General features: G+C 32.3%; 2 protein-coding genes across 3 annotated transcripts; both read left to right on the top strand.

Moving 5' to 3' along the window:
• The first annotated feature begins 1,738 nt into the window (after positions 1–1,738).
• On the top strand, positions 1,739–8,648 carry LOC106776128 (putative leucine-rich repeat receptor-like serine/threonine-protein kinase At2g14440). Of its 2 annotated transcripts, none has more exons than XM_014663464.2 (10): positions 1,739–2,021; positions 2,919–3,974; positions 4,424–4,571; positions 5,093–5,164; positions 5,440–5,511; positions 6,056–6,127; positions 6,205–6,282; positions 6,412–6,593; positions 7,246–7,394; positions 8,325–8,648. In XM_014663464.2, exons 1-9 carry the CDS (start codon positions 1,937–1,939, stop codon positions 7,377–7,379), a joined length of 1,899 nt encoding a protein of 632 aa, XP_014518950.1. In that variant the 5' UTR covers positions 1,739–1,936; the 3' UTR covers positions 7,380–7,394; positions 8,325–8,648. The 2 variants fall into 2 exon arrangements, with proteins under 2 accessions (XP_014518950.1, XP_014518948.1); XM_014663462.2 differs by lacking the exon at positions 8,325–8,648 and adding an exon at positions 7,495–7,807 and having other exon boundaries at positions 1,742–2,021.
• Positions 8,649–10,860: 2,212 nt separating this feature from the next.
• On the top strand, positions 10,861–12,352 carry LOC106775349 (ethylene-responsive transcription factor 12). Its single transcript, XM_014662461.2, has one exon. The coding sequence runs from the start codon at positions 11,032–11,034 to the stop codon at positions 11,539–11,541; it is 510 nt and encodes a 169-aa protein (XP_014517947.1). The 5' UTR covers positions 10,861–11,031; the 3' UTR covers positions 11,542–12,352.
• The last annotated feature ends 9,707 nt before the right edge of the window (positions 12,353–22,059 follow it).

The following is a 22,059-nucleotide window of genomic DNA, read 5'->3' as shown; positions in this document are numbered from 1 at the left end:
AATGCAAGTTCTAAATTACATTCTCTAAATGTTGAGAAATGAACAAATTCCACAATATTTAACGAAACAATGATAAAATTTGTGAATATGTAAATATTGTGATGGATGAGAACACTTGAAAGAAAACTCATGCAATGAAAAAATGTTTGTATTTTTCTTTTTTTTGTGAACTTCTATAGATTCTAATTTAGTAAAAGAACCAACGAAAGACCATTTCGTATATTATTGAGGATTTGAACGTGAAAATAAATAATGATAATAATTAAACTCACTATTTAATTTTTAAGTTTATTAACCTTTGCGATTTGACAGTAAATTATGACGAAATATCATATAATCATTTTTTTAAAAAAGTAAATGTCTTGTTGCCATTTCATAAAAATAAGAACTCGTTTTTTTATAGAATACAGTCTAAATAATCATTAAACTTAAACAAACTAAAATTATTGACTTTTAGAGATGAAAAATTAAGAAAATAAATAGAACATTTGAAAATAAATCATATAATTTATACACGACTTTACAAAATCTTGTTTATAACTAAAAAAATATACAAAAGATTCATTATTTTAAAAATCAAACAATAAATTAATTAAAGATGTGTCAATATTCTAAAAGAAGCATTCAAATATTAAACGACCATGTAGAAAACAAAACATTCCGAGAACTGTGTTAAAAAATGACAAGAAGATTTTTCTAAAAAGATATTAAAAATTAAAACATTTTGACCTGGTTTGAGAATATAATATTTAGAATTTACTGGTCAATTCATTCTCGTTATAATTATTTGGACTAGTTCACACAATGGAAGTTTAGCACTTTATATTTTGTTTTTCACTTTTTTTTTTTCTGAAAATCTTTCTCTCCACTTTTTTTGTTTATTACAGCACTACAAACATTGAAAAAAAGTCATCCCTGTATTAAAAATTATTTCTACCATACTATTAATTTTTTACTAAAAGAATTACATAAACAGTATTCTGCATCTTTTCACATGTATTAACTATTTTTTTTTGTATGTAGAAAAGGAAGAATGTATATATTAGTCTAAAATATAAAAATAACTTTTCCTGATAACAAAATGAAAAAATCAGACGGGAGAAAAGTGACATAAGGATTCATTTGAAATTTGACCCTTTATCCAATGCGCTGCGTCCGATGGGAGTGATGTTCGCCTATGATTGCGTCCTATTTAAATGTCAAAACACTTCAAAGTCCACACACCATCCACCTCTTCTCCACCGTCCGATGAAGAATAAAAAGATTATTCCCTATAAGACCAATCACGTAATTTCCTTTCAGTAACATATTTTAATAGTAATTATTTGACATGACATTTCTCCTCCATGAACCGTTATTCTTTATGTACCTAAACTAACCTCTTTCTCTCTCTCTTCACTCACTCACGTTGCTGTTGTCGTTTCACAGCAACATAAAAGCAGAATCCACCTCAAGGAGCTATCAATGCATCAAATGAAACCCATTCATTTTTTTTTGTTTCCTGAGATAAAATAAGTGGGGCTCACATGCATCTACAAAAATTAACTAGGCTTTTGATCAAAGGACCAAGCTACACCCACTCCCCCTAAACTCAAATCTAGCCGTCAAAAAAGCGGACCCACGAACAGTAACCACGCATAGTTCAGACCTACCATACTTTCTCACACGTCAATTAATATTGAACCATTAATGACCATTAAAACCGTTGTGATGGTTCGCGCCTGCATTAATCGTGATATGGCTCAGTACCACCATAACAGCTGTTCCTTCATTAGTTCACGGGTCAACTAAACGAAGTAGTAGCTAGTGAATGTGAATTTCTATTTCCAACTGCTGCTGTGCAGTGTTGCTGCGAAGTGCAGACACGTTCGTGCGCTCTCTCTCTCTAGAAAAGTTGGGATGTGAGAGAGAGAGAAAAGAAGGAAGAAAAGCGAAGATGGCGAACATAGCAACGTTTCGATTCCTTCTGCTGTGGACGCTTTTCCTATGCTTTGTCTTTACTACGCGTGCAGCTCAACGAGGTTAGATTCTCTATTTTGCATTGAAGTTTAAAGCTGAGTTGATAAGGATTTTGTTTTGGTTTGCTTTGAATTAAGTAACAGAGGTGAAAATGCGCGTGTGCGTCGTGGAATTGATAGTTGAATCTGAGTGGTGTAGAATTTGATTTCATCTGGTGTGCCATAAATTGCTCATGGATTAGAGAAAGGCAAAATGATGCAGTTTTCCGCATCTTGTTATGTTTTTTTAATGGGCTTTGGGGTTGAAGTCATAGTATGAGACAGAGCCAGTAGGCAACACTGAATGATTTAAAAGAGGGGGAAAATGGGAAAATTCAGTAACATGATCAAATTATTCTCGCAACTTAACATTTTGCATACAGTATAGTATAGGCCGGACGCGTTGGTCAAGTTAGAATTGTTCATGACAGACATTTCTCCGTAGCGCAGTGCTTTGATCCTAAAAGCATAAAAACTGAGCATTTCCAAGCTTTAAAACTAGCTAGTTTATTTAACTCCTTTTTTGTTATTTTATGTTCTATTCTTAGTAAGAACTGGGGGAAACTGAGCATTTCCCCTGGATTTGCTCTCTGCCAGTTTAATAAGTTATCATGGTTCACGAAAATGCTTTATTGGCGGTTGTATGGTGCACAAACTGTTGCATTTAATCGAACAGCGTCGTAGAGATAATATAAAATTATGCTTTTGTGCGAGTGTGAGCGTGCAATCTTTTGACAAACTACAAAATGACTTATATCAAGAGGTCGTTGCTGGCTGCACTGTAATTGCTACTGGGGAATTCCAGTGCCAACGAAACCAGCATGATAGCTTGCACATTCCAGTGGATTAGGACTTTGTTACTTTTAACAGTTTATCCCCTTTGAGTTGATTTAAATTTCTGAGACACTGTATTCGTTGCAGGGCCATATGGCATGCACATAAGCTGTGGGGCTCGTCATGATGTTCAAACAAAACCAACCACTACCCGTTGGTATAAAGACTTTGGTTATACAGGAGGTATTCCCACCAATGCGTCTACGACAAGTTACATTGCCCCTCCTCTGAAGACTCTACGTTATTTCCCCTTTTCTGAAGGTCTTTCAAATTGCTACAACATTAACAGGGTGCCCAAAGGGCGCTACTCAATCAGGATCTTTTTTGGACTTGTTGCACACACTACAGTTACCGATGAACCTCTATTTGATATCTCAATTCAAGGAACACAAATATATTCTTTGAAATCAGGTTGGACCAATCAGGATGATCAAGCATTTACTGAAGCCCAAGTATTTCTTATGGATGGTTCGGTATCAATCTGTTTCCATGGCACAGGTCACGGAGATCCGGCAATTCTTTCAATTGAAATTCTTCAAATTGATGATAAAGCTTATTATTTTGGACCGGATTGGAATCAAGGGGTAATTCTTAGAACAGTCAAAAGATTGAGTTGTGGATTTGGACAGTCAAAATTTGGTGTGGATTATGGTGCAGATCCCCGGGGAGGGGACAGATATTGGCAGCATATTAAAACTTTTGGTGGGGATTCTGATCACCCGAGATCTGTTGAGACTAGAATCAAACAGGCTTCACATCCACCAAACTTTTATCCCGAAACTCTTTATCGATCAGCCCTTGTCAGTACTAGTAGCCAGCCTGATTTGACATATACATTGGATGTGGATCCCAACAAAAACTATTCTGTTTGGTTACATTTTGCTGAGATTGATAACTCGGTGACTGCTGCAGGACAAAGAGTCTTTGACATTATGATAAATGGAGATGTTGCTTTTAGAAATGTCGACGTTGTGAAAATGAGTGGGGATCTTTATAGTGCTCTTGTGCTTAATAAAACTGTTACTGTTAATGGGAGAACTTTGACTGTAACTTTGAGCCCAATAAAAGGTAGTTTTGCCATAATAAGTGCCATTGAGATATTGGAGGTTATAACGGCTGAGTCAAAAACATTATCAGATGAAGGTACATGCAGTGCCCTATTTTTTTCAACATGAATTTTTATAATAACCAAACACAATCTGGATGTTGTTCGGATTTAAGCCAATAAATATGATAATTCCATTCTTAGGAACTTATATGTGATATAATTATACATTTTCTGGTCGTTTTTTCCCCTTATGTTACTTAACATTCTTCATGATACTCAATTATTTGGGACTTTGACCATGGTGTGTGCTACTCATTGCTACTTTTTTATGCACTATCATACTTTTCCTTAACCAATTACTGCTGTTGTTCTTACTTCCTCTTCCTCTTAAGGATGAAATTCAAGCCGCCTAGTGTTGATTTGTTCCTTTATGATACTGCTGCATCTACTTGTTGTCTAATTTATGTGGTGTTAGTCAATGTGATTTCTGTTAATCCAAATGCTTATAAAAGTTTGCTTCTTGACTATTGTTCTTTTACTCTAGTTATGGCTTTACAAACGTTGAAGAAGGCTTTGGGGCTTCCTCCCAGGTTTGGGTGGAATGGTGATCCATGTGTTCCCCAGCAACACCCGTGGACTGGAGCAGATTGCAGATTAGACAAAAGTAGCAGCAAATGGGTCATTGATGGACTGTAATTTCTTATTGTCCTTGGTCTTAGGCTTTTATTGTGTATTTAGTTGTGGTGGTGTCTTAATTCCATCTTCCTCGTGTTAATTCTTTGACCTTTTTTTTTTCTTTCTTATTTCTTTATTTTTGCGACGAAAGCAAGAATAAAAACCATTTCTTTAGCATCGGAGCTTCGAAGTATGAATCCCATAAAAAAAAATGAAATCATAAGACTTTGTTTATAAGTATGTCTTTGTTCACATTGATAACTAACATTTGAAGACCAATTCACTCACACACACGAATAATCCTTTTTATATTTCCTTATTTGAGGGAGTGACCCTTACATTGACCCCCCCGCCCTCTTCCTCCTCTTTGTTAAATTTCTTTGTGCCCTGATTGTATTCATTAGTCAAAATGTACTTACAAATCCACTCTACTTCATATTGGTAGCTTTAGGTTCCGAAACCATTGCATTTTTCTTTGAAAGCTGTATTTAATATTTATCTCGATATCTTATTGACTTGGTGCTGTATCTGTGAACAGGGGTCTTGGCAATCAAGGTCTGAAGGGCTATTTGCCAAATGACATTTCCAGACTGCATAATCTACAAATCCTGTGAGTTTGAAATAGATTTTTCTTTCATGAAAACATTATTATTTGTTTCATGGCAATTGGCATTGCATATATGTATGAATCATGCTTGATAGTTGATAACACAATAAAGCTCTGATAATTAAATGACAAGTTGCTTGAGAATTTCTGATATAGTGACATTGAATAATTGATCTCACTTCATTTATTTATTTTTATTTCACTATTCCCCAAGATAAACTAACATTGAGCATGTTCATTTTCATATTCCTTATGTTTATTGTGCTTGTGCATCACAGAAACTTGAGTGGAAACGGCATTCGTGGGGCTATTCCATCCCCACTTGGAACAATAACTAGCTTGCAAGTGCTGTAAGTGATTTCTTGTTCTTAGCTTATTTAACCATGAATTTATTTATCTTTGTTTCCCAGGTCATTCTATACATGGTACAATGCCAATATGTGATTTTCATCTTCAGGACAGGTGTATTAGAAGTTTTATCAGCTTCTATCTAAAACATTTCTGTGAGTTAAGCCTTAGAGGCATTACTGGCGTGACATAGTAAGACTGTGGGACAAAATATACTTAGCATGAAGTATTGACTTATGTTTATACTTTTTTTCACAAGAAACATTTGTAGTCCTCACCTACTCTCCATGATTCCTACTGACTACCGGGATTTCTTACTTAGACCAAGCCATGTGTTGTTCCAAAACCTCTTAAATAAATAACAAACAGAAAGTGAAAAAGAAACTGTTCCTCTTATGTAATTTTTGTGATTCGGCCTCTTCATGCTTTGGTTTAAACCTCTTGGAGATTTGCTATTTAGCTTCACTGTTAAATTATGTGAAGGTTTGAATCTTTGCTTGACTATTATCATGGTGATATGATTTCTGAATGCATGTACACGTGCAGTGACCTATCCTACAACTTTTTCAATGGATCGATTCCTGAAAGCCTTGGACAATTGACATCATTACAGAGACTGTAAGATTTCTATGTATTTAGCTTGACAATATGAGAAATAATAAACGACAAATCAATATTAAGCAGTCTTCATGCAGGAACCTAAATGGGAACTTCCTGTCTGGAAGGGTACCAGCGACTCTAGGAGGAAGACTTCTACACGGGGCAAGCTTTAAGTATGTTGTCAAATGTTAAACTATATAAAGAATATTTGTATGTAATGGGAGAAGAGGCATATCTCTTTGCCATTCCTCCACTTTCTCTGTGACTAAGGTTGCTAAATCTGCACTTGTGGATGGGTGCAGTTTTACTGATAATGCAGGTCTATGTGGCATACCTGGATTACCCACTTGTGGACCTCACCTTTCTGCCGGTGCTAAAGTTGGTATTGGCTTAGGTGCTTCTTTTACTTTCCTACTTCTTATCATTGGTTCAGTTTGCTGGTGGAAACGGCGGCAGAATATCCTCCGAGTTCAGCAAATAGCCGGTAAGAATGTTGATTTATGGGTTATAGTTGTCCTAATAAAATGTGACTGGGTTGAGCCTGTTTGTTACAACAGTTCATGACCGATTATAACGGCTTCTGAAATTGTTGATTTTTTAACTGCACCAAAATCAGACCGGTTCTGGGTAAGATTGTTTGGGTTAGCAATCTTACCCAGATTGAGCTTTGAAAATTGTTATTAATATAAACGAGTGCAAGACCAGTGTCTTATTGTCTGTTTTGAAGTTTTCTAACCGTAAATTTGCATAGAGAACGAATTACTATAAGACTTTGAAATAAACACTACGAAACCATTATGAGATTTAGTAAATATTTTGCTGATCATTTCCTCCCAAAAGGGAATGGATAAAAAATTAATAATATTTTTTTCTAGAAATAAATGTATTAATAATGTCACACTTCTTGATCAAAATAATCATTTTTAATTTTCTGATCCTTGTCCTCGGAAAACAATGTGATGTGGAATTTTTGTCCGATTTATTCTCTCACTATATATGCAATCTTAACGTATTCAAACAGATAAATTATTTTTCGCAGTAGTTTTCCAGGATAAAGAAATTTGAATTTGAGGGAAATGTGTCGCTTCATATGTGACGTTGAATGAAAGATTTATACTCTTGATTTTCTTTTGTAGCAAGGGCAGCTCCATATGCGAAAGCTAGGACCCAATTTTCACGTGACATCCAGATGGCAAGGCATAATAACAATAATAATTATGGCAATGCTCACACTGCTTCGGAGAATGGGCCTATCTTGCTTTCACGATGATATCCCATTTTTCTGGTATATTTTAAGCACAATCATAGCTTCTTATTTTTTTCTATTTCCTATCTTAAATAGTTTCTTTTAATCAATAGTCCTACCTATGTGGCACTAATTGCAGAGTAATCCGATCTTCTGATGGTGTTTCCCATTGCGTGCTTCTCCAAATATTGACAACAGTTTTTTGAGCCCCCTTAAATAACTTCTTACAAGCTGGGAACCCTCTTAATTTGTAAATCAGAAATTTGTACATCATGCTTACATTTTAGTTCCTACTTTGTTTGAACTCTATACATGTTTTTTTCTTTTTTCTATTTAGTAGAGGATTTTGTAACAATTTAAAAGTTAATATACAAATAGAAATCATAATGTTCTATGAATGTAGGAAAAGCAAGTTCCAATTTACATAATGCCTGCCACAGTTTTCGTGTGTATCCTATTTATGTTATCTGCAGATCATTTTAATAGGCGGTATGGATGTTTGTGCCTTGATAAGGAAAAAAATCCCCCACCGAATAGCCAATTTTGCATAAGCTGAAAATGGGTATCTGAATTGAAGTTGATAAGAAAAACAAGTCACTGTACCAAATAAAACCCTCACCTATCCTAGTCTGGTCTAGATTTCTTGATCTATGGTTCATGATTAGGTTTAAATGTGAGCTTATATATATATATATATATATATATATATATATATATATATATATATATATATATATATATATATATATGGTATTTATTGACAATATTTTCTATGAAAAATAAATGTTGATCATTACATATTATCACATGTTAAGTTTTAAATTATATAAATTAAATCACTTTAAAATAGTCCTAATTTTTCTAAAGCAACATAGTTAAAACTTGAATGATTTTAATATATTCGGCTGTAGAGATTAAATGTATTTCCCTCATGAAGATAACTTTGTTGTTAACATTTACGTATTTCAGTATTTAGAAACACGAAGCAAGCTAGCCGAGTTGATTTGGACGCGATGGGGTCATTCTTTTAGCAGCACTACAACAGAATTAAAGGCCAAAAGCCCAAGAGACTATATACCAGAGAGGTCCAACAAACAGTGCCCCTCGGCAAATCAATAGAATAGAATGCAAGACAACATGAAGAGATGGCTCAATGTACTAATTCCATTTATCTGAATTTTATCCTACAGTTTCCTGAATTCTCAGTTATGTTTCTCCTTTTTTTTTCTTTTAAAACATAATATTGTAGCACACTTCGTCAAATTTATTTTTAAGCCACTAAATTATGAAAAATAGTAAACGTACATTTTCATCTAGGACACACTCGTTATACACTCTTACATATGGGTTAAATAAGTGCAATGTTTTAGTTAAATTATTATAATATTTAAATCAGTATATCAATTGCAATACTTCTAAACATTACATACAATATAATTTTTAAATCAGTATACTTTTGAATTTTTCATAAAAAGAAAATCAATTTTCACTTTATGATGGAGCCACATAATATCTTATCATTATTATTTTATGATAGAGACACATGATATCCTATTATTATTGTTTTTTAAAATCATAACACTTTGGTTAAACCGGTACAATATTTTGATTAAATTTATATAATTATGGGTTAAAATCTTGACTAAATTGATATATATAAAATTTTAGAGGTGTCCAATTACCGACATTCTTAAATTGTATAACAGAAAGAAGTGAATAATGTTGGGTCATGACGAACTAAAAAAGTATAGGAAGTTTGATGATGAAACAATAGTAAAACTTAAAAAATAATAGAAAGAGAAATTTAAATTACTTACATGAATATGGTGTACAGTAGTGTAAAACGTAGGAGTACGTACCACGTTTCATTTTATTAAATTGTGCGCATGGACTCTGCAATAGTACGTCATTTCATTTCAGTCAACCTGATTCTCAAACTTTTGGAATCACTTCTTCTCCAATCGTAATGTGAAGACAGGGATGGTTGGTTCAATTCAGTTTTTTTTTTTAATAATAAAAATACAATGCATTATTAACATATATTGTTGATATTTTTTTTTTGTTTGTAGGCTCGTTAGCTCATATTTACTCTTATTATGAGATCTTTATCACATGTGTAAAAGAAAATACTATATTTGTAGAGAGTTTAACGTCAGGTCAAAATACATAAAATGATTTTGAAATAGAGTTCATATATGAGGCATTTATATAAGTTTTTTTTTTTTTATATATAGGATTAGATATGATTGTTGGATTTGTGATACAAGAGTTGAATTATTGAGACGAGGACTAAATTATTAGGAGTCTGTTTTGGTGGTGTTAGTTATTTTTGTCTTGGAAGACTCTTGTTCAACCTTCTAACTCTGCATGTCCTATCCCTATCTTAGGTCCACTGGTCCAAACTTTACCTAAAGTATGGCTGCCTCTATATAATATTAAAGGTTAATACCATTTTATTTTTTTATCAGAACATGACGCCGTTACGAAAGACAGAAGTAGTAGGGATAGGGATGTTGTTTGATAGAGAGAAAGAAGAAAGTGAAGGGTAATGAAAAAAATGGGAGGGAGCACACAAAAAGTTGGAGTCCTATCATATCATATCATATATCAAATCATATCATGAAGATGAAGATGATGATGATGATGAGAGTGAGTATAGAAAGCGAAACGAAAAGGCAAAGTTTAAAAAGAAGAAATAAATAATAATGTAAAAGGAGTTGTGGTGGTGGTGGAAAGAGGAGGAGCAGCGAATAACTGGATTCCGAAATGAAATGAAATGAAATGTAAGAGTAGTGTGATAATAGAAAAAGGAAGGAAAGGAAAAAGAAAAGAGAAAGTAAATAGAAAAAGGATTCACGTGAACATCCGTATCTGTTGTATGTGTAGGCATATAAACTGTGCCCTTCTGCTTGGTGCAGTGAGTCTGAACCCCTGGCATTCACTCACTCACTCTCACTTATTTATTTATTTAATTATTTAAATTATTTTACAGATTGAAGAAAATAATAATAAAGATAAAGAGTTATTAAAGTGAGAGAAAGGACAGAGCCCAACAGAGTCAAACACGCCAAATAGATATCAGAGAAGCCCATATAGAGAGAGAGAGAGAGAGAGAGAGAGAGTGGCCCAACACCACCTGTTCCCTGCAACTCAGACACTCTTCCACGTGGGAGTCTCTGTCACAGCACCAACCCCAACCCCACACTCTCTCTTCCCAATCCCATCCTTTCCCTTTCCCTTTCCCTTTCATTACGTCAACTCAAATTCCCATTCACAATCTCAATCCCAAAAAACACACACATTACTACTCTCATTAAACTCATTCATTTTTAATTAACCCTCTCTAGGGCTTACGTCACTCCTCCTTCCCACACGTCTCATCAGGCGGCGGCTCCACAATCTCAATCCTCAACCCTCCGATTCTCATCCACATCAACGGCTCCAATCCTTTTATCCAAATTTGCGACTCTCTGCATCTCTCTCTACGTCTATATATAAACCAAAAGCCAAACCAAACCGAGGAAAGAGAAGGGAAGTGTGGTGGTGCCGGCCAGCCGACAATTACGGGAGGTTATGTGGGTCCCTCCACTTTTATATACACACATACTCATTTCTTCTGTTTCTTCCCTTTTCATTTACGTTTTTTGAGTTTGAGTTGGTACTTTCCTTTCCTTGCATGATGGCGTCTTCTTCTTCTTCGGGCTCTCGCGAGGGGCACTACAGAGGCGTCAGGAAGCGACCCTGGGGACGCTACGCCGCCGAAATACGTGACCCTTGGAAGAAGACACGTGTCTGGTTGGGCACATTCGATACTCCCGAGGAGGCCGCCCTCGCCTACGACGGCGCCGCCCGCTCTCTCCGCGGCGCCAAGGCTAAGACCAACTTTCCCCCGGCTCCCGCCCTCTGCCTCGACCTCAACGCCCCTTCTTCCGATCACCGCTGGCCCAACGTCCCCTCCCGCACCCTCGTCCTCACCGAGTTCCTCCACACCGCCGTTCTCAAAGACATCGAACCGCCACAACCTCTTCCCCCCGCCACCGCCCCCGCTCTCCGCCGCCCTGACGCCGGCGTTCCTCTCGGTGGTGGAGTTCAGGTGGTGGAGAGCTCACAGACGGCGTCGTTTTTGGGACTGGTTCGGCGCGGGATCCCCATCGACTTGAACGAGCCTCCACCGCTGTGGCTATGAGTTGTTGGTCCGAGTTCTGACTAGGTTTTTTACGTCGTCGTTTTGCTTTCCCTCGTATCTAATTTATCTTGTATGTTTTTAAATTTTCCCTCACCTTGCTTAGGTTTTACTATGAGCCTCGTACGTTCATCGTATCTATCTGTCCATGTGAGTCTATCTAACATTAGGTTAATGGAAGAAAAACGCTATGATATTGTATATACATTTGTTTTCCTTATCAATGACTCTACGAATTTTGTATTTTGTAGTAGCGGTAGTACTATGTTATGTTAGTTTGCGGATCCAGTTAAAGTTGTTTATCTTGTTAGTAGAAGATATTCACCGTTTTTTCATGATTGTGTGGTCTGAAAGTTTTATGGTTTTGCAATGTTGGGTTGTCTTGGTAGTGTGGTTAATTTATTTTGGTTTGGCGCTTTTGGAATGTTGGGCGGCGTAGTAGACAAGCGAGGAGGGATTGCCAACCGTTGATGCGGTTGGGACCACCTGGGAAAGTGAAAGGACGAGCGTGACAAGAGACGCGCGCGTGAGAGTGCTTTCTCTGGGGGGAGCGGGAACTGCAAAGCGAGCGTGTGGGTATCAGCATTATGGCATTCCTTTTCTAGTCAGACCTCTGCATCTTATCATTTTTGCAGCGTATATTTTCCACACCCCTTAGACCCATTCGCTTCCCAAAGCGCGTACCTCACCTCCTTCCTTCATATTCCTTTTTCACTTATTCTATATACTTTTCTGTACTTGTATTAGTATATGAAACTACTGTCAACAAATTCTGGAAATATCTTAATCAATGCTTCATGTGTGTTAGTTCAAAGTTTAAATTATTATAATATAAAGCATATGTATTGTATTAATAAAATACTAAATTATTATAAAATGTAAAGGTTATGTTGTAAAATGGGTAAGTTTTTTTATGTTTTGTTTTTGGTGAACAGGAAATGATTGGAAGTAAACAGGGTAATGGGCATGCAATGAGAGGGAAAGTGTGTAAGTGTTGGGGTTTGGCCCACACTGCATAGGATGTTGATGAAAGCTAACATAGTGCATTTAACTTTAGTGTTTGGATAAGTAGCAGAACACAACTAAAAACAGTGATTAATGGAGAAATGGTGATGTAGAAGAAGCAGTACTGCATTTTTGAGGTATCAGGCACCACCGCACTGTTAACATGCCGGCTTTTAAAACTCCACTTTTCTCGATCTCTGTGCTAAACACTTTTTTTCACCTTTTGCATCTTCTTTCTTGGCGTTCCTCCGTGTCCATTCTTAGCAGCTTTCCATGTCAATATTTATTGCTTTAGTTTTTGTTGTTTTTTTTTTTCTGATTCTGTTCTTATATATCTTAATTTGTTTTCTTAGAATTTCAATTGCTTTCATTTTATGGAACATGAACAATACTTTCATTTTATGGAACATTAACAATACTTTCATTTCATTGACAACAAAAAGTATAGTAATTAATTAGCCATACCTATATCTTGCATTTATTGTAATGCGTTTTTAAGACACAATAAATCAGTGTCTTGTGTTACTTGACAATCCACACACAAACATAAAAAGTATTAATATTCACCCTCAAAAGGGATTAAATAATTTTCTCTAGTGAGAGCAAAACATTATTTTATGATCTCCAAAATATTTTGAACTGTATTTTGAAGAGTAAGCACTTAAAATAATCTATGATAGAAAATATTATTCATGTGAAGTGTTGAAGAATATCATTGAAAATTGGTTCATATTTATAAACACAGACCACATGAATTGATGGGAGACTACTCACGGGTTAATTGACTGGCATTAGATTGTTTTAGTTTAATAAATAATTTTGAATTGAAATTTAGAATATACATTTAAATTTAATATTGGATTGACTAAAAAAGAAACTACAAACCAAATTTAAAACCATTGAACAGTAGTGAAAGTATGGAAATTTCAATTAAAGAAATAAGATGACATCAAACTTAAATTTTAAATGTTGTAACTCTTTCACTTTTAATTTAAAAATCTCTAAAATATTTTGTACAAACATGAACTATATACATGATATTTATTAGAATTTATTTAAAATATTATCATAATAAAAAATTACTAAACTTAAATGATAAAATTAATATAGAATGACTCGACTAGAAAACCAACTTAAAAAGGAGAAAATTAAATTTTGAAAAGACCACTTTTTCATTTAAATAAAGTATTAAAGTGAGAAAAGACACTGTACACTTTATTTAGGAATATTAATTTTTTATTAACAGTAAAATGAGTAAAAAGTTGATAAATATAAAATATTTAGAAAAAATATAGTAAATGAGAAGGAGAAGGAGAAGGAAAGTGCGGTGTATGAGGTGGGTTAACATTTATAGGATGAAACTATACAAAGATGCATATAAGCCTACGGATGTGACCGAAGGAAGTGAAGGAACCCAATTGATTGTTCCTTCCTTCCCTCTCTCTCGGGTGCCCATTGATAATAAATAAATAATAAAAGAAAAAAATTAGGAGAAAGTGATATTATTAAGAGAGTAATTAATGAAAAGGAGAGAAGGGGTTAGCTTGGGTTTTTGTGAGGTGAAGCAGTGATATTATTATAGGGAGAATGTGACCTATTCAAACCCAGTTGTCAGAAAACTATTATGAGCACACAGTTGAGTGACAAAAAGACGCAAAACTGTAAAAGTGCAATACCCCATCATCCCCACACGCAACACCCCCACTCACTATTCCTTCAACACCACCCATTACTCTTTATTTTATATAATAAAATAAAACAGCACTGAAGCTGCTCCACCTGCGCCCAGCCGGCCGTCATTTCACACCAACACAACACAACTCTCTATCTCTCTCTGCCCTGTCTGATTTGACCCTTCTTCCATGTGGTCCCTCTTTTTCCTCTTACTATGTTTTTTTATTATTATTATGGGGCGGTGCCTTGTGGGACCCACATGCTAAGAGCAAAACGTGGCGTGTTTCTGGTGAGAAGCCCCATCACCACCGAATCTGTCGGCACCGCACACGTCACGCTGCTCTCTCTTACAATGTCACACGCAACACAACACATCTCCTTTTGTTCTCTTTCCTTTACGCAAAAACACATTTTGCAGACATACACTACCACACACACCAAAACCTAATTGGCTCTTTTCTTTCGTCTTTCCTTCTCTATTTCCTCCTTCCTTTCTGTTTGTCATTTTCGCTATAACTCTGCTTTTGTCCTCTATGTGGTGGCGCAGTCTACTCTTCATTGACTGCGGCGGCGCACCGATCTCATTCTTTCTTTTCTTTTTTTATTAATTAATTAATTAACTACTCAATACATGTTAGAAGCCAAGAATAAATGGCAAAACCTGTTCACATTTCAAGCATCATTGTGTATTCACACGTCATGCAACATGTGGGCATGTTATGTCACCATGATCATAGTGGAGTTTGGTTGTTGACCGTGCCCTCATCCATCAAATATCTCAAAGGTGGAAGACCAGGTTTTGCACCAAACACTTATTTGTCACTTTCTTCTTTTTTTTTTTTCTGAATATTCGTTAAATACATCACATGTATATTTTTTTCTCACAGATTACATATCATACACCATGAAATGTTATTTTTTTCTCACAGATTACAAGTAACTGTCATTATTTATGTCTGTCATTATTTGTGTTTAATACAACTTGTCAGAGATGGAAACAGGGTTGTGGTTAATTAAATATGTGTGTCAATTTGTTCTATTGTGCATAAATACAACTTTGACATTTTCATATGAGTAAATTGATAATTTCGTTTTTCTAAGAATTCTAGAAAAAAGTAAAAAGATACTTTAAATGTAAAAAAGTAACAAACTCTATTTCATAGATTCTAGCATGATTCATATATTAAGAATTAAACTCTCTATGTTATGATTTGACTTGCCGAATTTGTGTTAGTGTATAATCATTATCACTTCATTTAAAATAATTTTTTTCAATATATTTTTTATATTGATGCAGGTAGTATTGAATTGAGTATTCACTATTTAATTAAAAGTTAAAATAAATAATTAGTTTATTTTGTTAACCAATAATTAACTTCAATATTTAGTGTAAAATTAAAAATTTGACTTTAATACTTATTGTATTATAACCTAGTCATAAAAAAAAATATTTCTGTACAAATCAAGTCATTAGTAAATACTAAGATCAAGTTCCTAAATTAGAGTCACAAAATATGTACTATTTAAAGTCAATAATAAGATGAAATTTTAAAATTGTAAGCACGAATTCGAGAACTTGAACCGTGAAATTTAATAAGGTCATGAGTAACTCCAATATAAATAAAAGGATATTTCAATTACAAACAATAGATTTTGACGAACTCTCAACAAAATTAAATATTGACAATATAATATTAAGAATATAATTATAACATTAATAATGTGATTATGAAAACCAAACACGATTAAAAGAGAATTGGACCTGATACCAAATTCAAAAATTATCCAAAGCCCACCATCATTATAAATTCATGTAGTTCGAAAAGATGTAGGTGAATCATAAATATTATATTTATTGATTACAACAAATTGACCAAAAACTTATTTAATTAAACATCTAAATGTGTTTTACAAATATGTCTAACAAATTAGAAAAACAAAACAAAATTAAAAAATTTAATTATATAGAATTTAATAACGTAATAATCAAAATATTAGAATTTTAATTCAGTCTGACTTAATCTACTTAGTTAATTTAGCCTATAAGACAAAAAGTGATATAAACATTTTTGTATACAATGAACTTTATGTTTATTAAATAAAAGACGAACAAATCTATTAAATAGTAAAAATTAAAAAACTATATATTAACAAATAAATAATTATTAAAAAAAAAAAAACAGGAGTTCCTCCAACGTTCATATTATTTTGTACTATATTCAGTGATGATCAAGTTTTTCAATATGTTGTACTTTATTTATATTATGTATGTTGAAATTGGTACATTAGTTATAGCAATACAAATTAATTTTAACTATTATATATATATATATATATATATATATATATATATATATATATATATATATATATNTTATGCTTGGGATAGGCTATTGATGGTCGTAATATGTTAACTATAATTTTAGTTATTTGTGTTTAATAATCTGAAATACAATTTTTGTATTTTATTTTATATTGTAAATTCTGGAATGTATTTCTTACTGTAAATTTTGAAATATATATATATATATATATATATATATATATATATATATATATATATATATATATTCTAATATATGTATATATTTTTAACATAATCTTTATAAATACAATTGTCATTCTTAACAGAATGTGACAAAAATGACCTCATGAGTAGTGACTCTTTTTTTTCTTCGGTTTTTTACAGATCTTTTAATTCGGTTCATCATATAAATATTTAATTTTGTTTTTGTGATGGTTAAAGCAATCTATATTTTATGTTATAGTTTGATAGATAAACTAATTTTTTCATAAAGTTAATAAAGATTTTTATCACATGGAAATGTTTATAATTGTTGAAATTTAATTCCAGTCAAATGAAATATAAAGTAAAATTGAATTCAGTGAATAATACCCTGCTATCGTATCAAAAAGTGAATGAAATCTTAGTTTTCCCATTTGATCATGTTATAGTGAATGAACACGTCATGAGCCCATTGTTTCGAATATTTCTCAATCAATGCTCAAACCGTTTTCTTGGTATAGAGATTACCAGCTTTCAATTACTGATTTCCTATTAATCATTCTAAATTGTTCTTTCTTTTCTTTAACTTCAATTTATATCTGCACATGATATTCTGGATTTCAAATCTCCTTGAATTATACAATTTTAGTATTTTTTTTTCATTTTTTTTTCTATTTTAAATATTTATTTACACTTTTCTTTTTAATTCTTTTATAATATTTCACGGTTTTTACTGTCCATTATCTTAATTTAGTTGTGCTAAATCATTGTTACTTATATTTACACTTGTTTGATTGTTTCTACATTCATCTTTTATTAGTAATAATCTGATTTAATCTATTTATAAATAACTATCAAATCTCAAACAATTATACGGGTGAAATTTTATTTGAAAATAAAAAGAATCATCTTATTCAGATGAAAAAAATTGGCTTATATAACCTTTAGAGTAAAATGTAAAATAAAGTAGAAAAAGTTAACACAATTGATTCAATATTGAAAAATCAGATGAAACAAATTGAGTTACCTGTAAGTGATCAGTCATGAAGTTGAATTGAATAATTTAGAGTTAGTATCCATAACACTAAACAACTTAGTAAAATGTAATTCTTTATAATTAGGTTGTAAGTATGTTGTTACTAATCAAGAGGTCATACCAAAATTTATAAATATGAATAATAAGAAAATAGATAATTGTATTTGTGGTATTATTAATGTTTGAGTTGCGAAATTTTTTTATTGATTTTACATTGAGGTACTTTTTGCATGTATCCTCAATATGTAACAGACAAACAATAAAAATGAAGGTAATGTAAATACAATTATTAACTCCGTCTTACATCCAAAATAACTTTAATAAACTTTTTTGAAAATTTTATTAACATGAAAGTCTTAGTATAAATTATAGAATTAAATATATTTTTGATTTTTTACATTTAAGTGAAAATTGAAATTAGTCATTGTTTGAAATTTTCGTCCAATTTAGTCACCTAACTTTAAAAATGTATGGATTTAGTATTTTTAACCAAATTTTATTAAGTTTATTTTATGTTTCAAATGTATACTGTAATAACATTGGAGTTATTTATAATATTTGACACTTTTTCTTAATATTAGTTGAGAAATATATTTAAAATTTTAAATAAATTTAACAAAATTTGATTAAAAGAACTAAATTCACATAATTCTAAAAATAAAAGAGTAAATTAATCTAAAATTAAAAAAAAAATCACCAAAATTAAGGACCTACAAGATTCTTAACCCTAAATTGCAATACTTTTGATTGTGTTTATAGTATTTGATAAAAAGAGTTGTTAGTTAAAGAGATTGTTGGATGAAGGCAATCCGAGGCAGAGATTCGTAGGACCCATTAACGAAAATGTGCAATATTCATAATAGAAAAGGAAAGTGGGCTCTTAGGTTCCACAAAGTCAAGAACATACTATCTGCTTTTACGCGTACACCAATTTTTTCATAGATTCTATGCCCATCTTTTTCTTTACAATTTAAATCACATTCACTCTTAATAATTATTGCAACCTTCCCTTCACTTTACTTCCACTTCTAAACAAACCACCAAGTCAATTTTTCTTTCGCCTCATTTCATTAACTTCCTCTTTTCTCATTTTCTTAACTTCCACAACTCTTCATTAAATCACCAATAACATTTATTTTTAACAAACTTTCTTTTATTTCTCACTTTCTTCTTATTATACATCTTATGCTATACCTTTTGCATTATTTAATACTTTTAATTCAGGTTTTATCTTTTCAAATATTTTATTTATTTCTTTACCTAGCTAATTTTTGTGTCTCGTGACAATTTTTTACAAATCATTAATATATATATATATATATATATATATATATATATATATATATATATATATATATATATATATATATATATATATATATATGGTTAAAATATAGTATTTCTAGAACTTATAAGACTTTTTACAAATCATATAGCCCCTACTGGCTAGACTCACCAAGTAGGTTATGTATTTCAAACATTTGGAACATTTAAAAAGAATAATATAAATCACTTAACTAGTTTTTGTTGTTTAACATTTACTAGATTTGACATTAGATAGATAATATTGTACCTACCTAGATATACAACCTACGGGAAAAAGTATTATGTGAATAAAAAATATAGGGCATGAAATATTTGAAAAAGCATACTTTAGTTTCACACTTGATATGATGGACGGCTAAATTGTTTAATAGACATGAAATATATATACTATGGTCGTTATCGTGATTCATGTGATGAAGCAGAAGCATTGAATGATGGTGATGAATTTGGGTACGAAGTTGAAATGAAAAGCGGGGACCATTCATAGTTTTCTTCTAAGGCAGTGTTTTGAATTCAAAAGTTGTTTTGTTTGATGGGCCAGTAGGAGATCGTGTTAGTTTTTGTCTCATTCAGCCATGACCATGCAGCTGAACAGACATTCCTCAAAGGTCCTATAAAGAATTATCATTTGGCTTTTTTATAAAGTCAATTACTTCATCATTAAATCTTTGTTACATCACTTCCTCCATTTTCATTGCTTCCTCCTTTTTAGGCCATTTCTTTTTATCTCATTCTAGCCTTTACTCGTCAAACCAAATACACCCTTATGCAGAAATAAAGTTACCTGAAAGTTCAACAAAAGGAAACCAAAACCCAATTGCATATCACTCAACGGTCAAGCCTCACTTTCAGCTCATAGTGGAAACCATGATTGTCAAATATAAAGCAGCCCCACTAACATTTTCTACTGTCGTCATATACTATTAAACATAGTTTTCAATTCATATGCAAAACCACTCACCTTCAACAATACCACACTCTACAGCAACACCGCTTCATTCATGCAAAGAATAAACTTTTTCACAAGCAGGTGGGGGGCAACAATTGTGTGCAGTTGCATTTGATTACAACAAGGCACACCAGCATGGGGTACGTACGATATTATTATTATTATTATTATTATTATTATTATTATTATTATTATTATTATTATTATTATATTCTACAAAAGAAAAAGCAAGAGTAATATTCACCACCTTCCAAGTGTTTTCTATAAACAACTTGTCCTTGACAGTGACAATGGTGGTAATAATAACCCATGACCCCTCTCACTAGTAGATTGCTCAAATTTTCACAAGTAGAGACAAACTCTTCTAAATAGGAAAGTCATCACTTACATGATGATAACAGTATCATGGTAACTATCAAAGAATATATAGTTTATTCAAAAATATAAATTCAAATAACAAATCATAAATATCTAAGAACTTTGCAATTTTGCCGCGTCACTATATATAGCATGGTTACACAGTCATTTGGTGAGACAAATTTCGTAATTCTGCAGACCCATTTTTGAACTTTTGAGCTCACAACGTTTTTTCAAACATGAATAACGAAATGTTTCGGATTTGAGGATTGAAGTCGACGATATAGCGTCTTGCAGATTGTAAAAAGATCTAAATGTTAACTATAATTATTCGTTTTCTTGTTTTAGCGTGTGAAAGGTTTTTCTGTGCAGAATTTAGATGAATGAATGTTTGGGTAACCAAATAGGTAAGGTGTGGAAAACGTGTTGATTTTTAATGATGTTTGCATTCGCATTTAGTCACATATATAACTTTCACAAACGCAGCCTTATTTATATTTAATTTTGATCTTAGTTTGAATATAAAATGAGTAATTATTGTTTCCACCGCGTATTGCTATTATTTTATTGATAGAAGCCAAAATGCCTCATCATTCTCCATCTCCACACCAGAACCACATGCCACGTGCATCTCTCTCTCCTTGCATTTTTTACTTTAGATACTCAAAAATCTCTTCTGAACACCCACATCAACAATCAACTAATGTACCATTTTCTCTTTTTAACCAGATTTTCCTTCATTTTCTTATTATTTTTCCTTTCTATCTCTTACTTCTGTTTTAATTGTTGAAAAATTCACTTGTAAGTTTTGCATATAAAATGGGTCAACTCTGCTACTGTTCACAGCTTTCCAATTCAAATATATAATCAAAACTCAATGTTTCATCATTCCAAGCCTAGAAAAAAGATTAAGCACAATTTTCACTCTATAATTAAATTTAAAATTTATACCAACAAGCAATAGCCCTCATACATAGCCTTAAGTTTAAGAACTATTTAGTTTTTTACAAACACTTAATAAATACGAAGAAGCATCTTATTTATACATGTTAAGTTTAAACAGAGTAGATAAAAATTTAAACGAAAGTTTTTGAAAAGTATTGGTTTCTATATACAAAAGATATTCTAATGTCAGTCATATTATATATTTTTTAATTATGGTTTTTGTTCTTATGATTACTAAAGGACAGGGTAGAATGGTCAAATATTCCAAATCCAGTACTTTTCAGACTACGAAATTTAGTTTTCGACTTTGAACGCGCTGAGAAGGAGAGTGTGGAATGGAGGATTGAAAGTAGCATGTGCCTTTATATATATATATATATATATATATATTTTTTTTTTTTTATGATATTTATTCTTTTCCCTTTCTACAAAAGGTGTCACCTCAATGCACAACAAAAAAATTTAAAATTATAATCAGCACAAATAATAATAATAATATTATTATAAAGGACAGCAGCCGCCCACACCTAACCAATTTTTTAACATTTCGTTTTTTCTTATGCGATTGATCTTCTAGTAATTATTTTTACATGGACTACGATAGTGGTGACTCTTATTTGCACAAGCTAAAAATTTTGAATAGAGATATTTAAATATTTAAGCAGTGCATGAATCTATATTATTTATTCTAGATTGGGGTTATATGATTAACCTTTGTGTCTT

The sequence above is a fragment of the Vigna radiata genome, chromosome 10 (genome assembly GCF_000741045.1).
Source record: "Vigna radiata var. radiata cultivar VC1973A chromosome 10, Vradiata_ver6, whole genome shotgun sequence".
Classification (NCBI taxonomy): domain Eukaryota; kingdom Viridiplantae; phylum Streptophyta; class Magnoliopsida; order Fabales; family Fabaceae; genus Vigna; species Vigna radiata.
The sequence above is the reverse complement of the archived record's forward strand: the minus strand, read 5'-3'. Positions and strand labels throughout refer to the sequence as shown.

What these genes read in the sequence shown, in the direction of transcription:
- LOC106776128 (XM_014663464.2), top strand. Translation starts at nt 1,937, where the DNA reads ATGGCGAACATAGCAACGTTTCGATTCCTTCTGCTGTGGACGCTTTTC. An exon ending in AAATGGGTCATTGATGGACT is followed by an intron (nt 4,572 to 5,092) that starts GTAATTTCTTAT and finishes ATCTGTGAACAG; the next exon opens with GGGTCTTGGCAATCAAGGTC. An exon ending in CTGCATAATCTACAAATCCT is followed by an intron (nt 5,165 to 5,439) that starts GTGAGTTTGAAA and finishes TGTGCATCACAG; the next exon opens with AAACTTGAGTGGAAACGGCA.
- LOC106775349 (XM_014662461.2), top strand. Translation starts at nt 11,032, where the DNA reads ATGATGGCGTCTTCTTCTTCTTCGGGCTCTCGCGAGGGGCACTACAGA.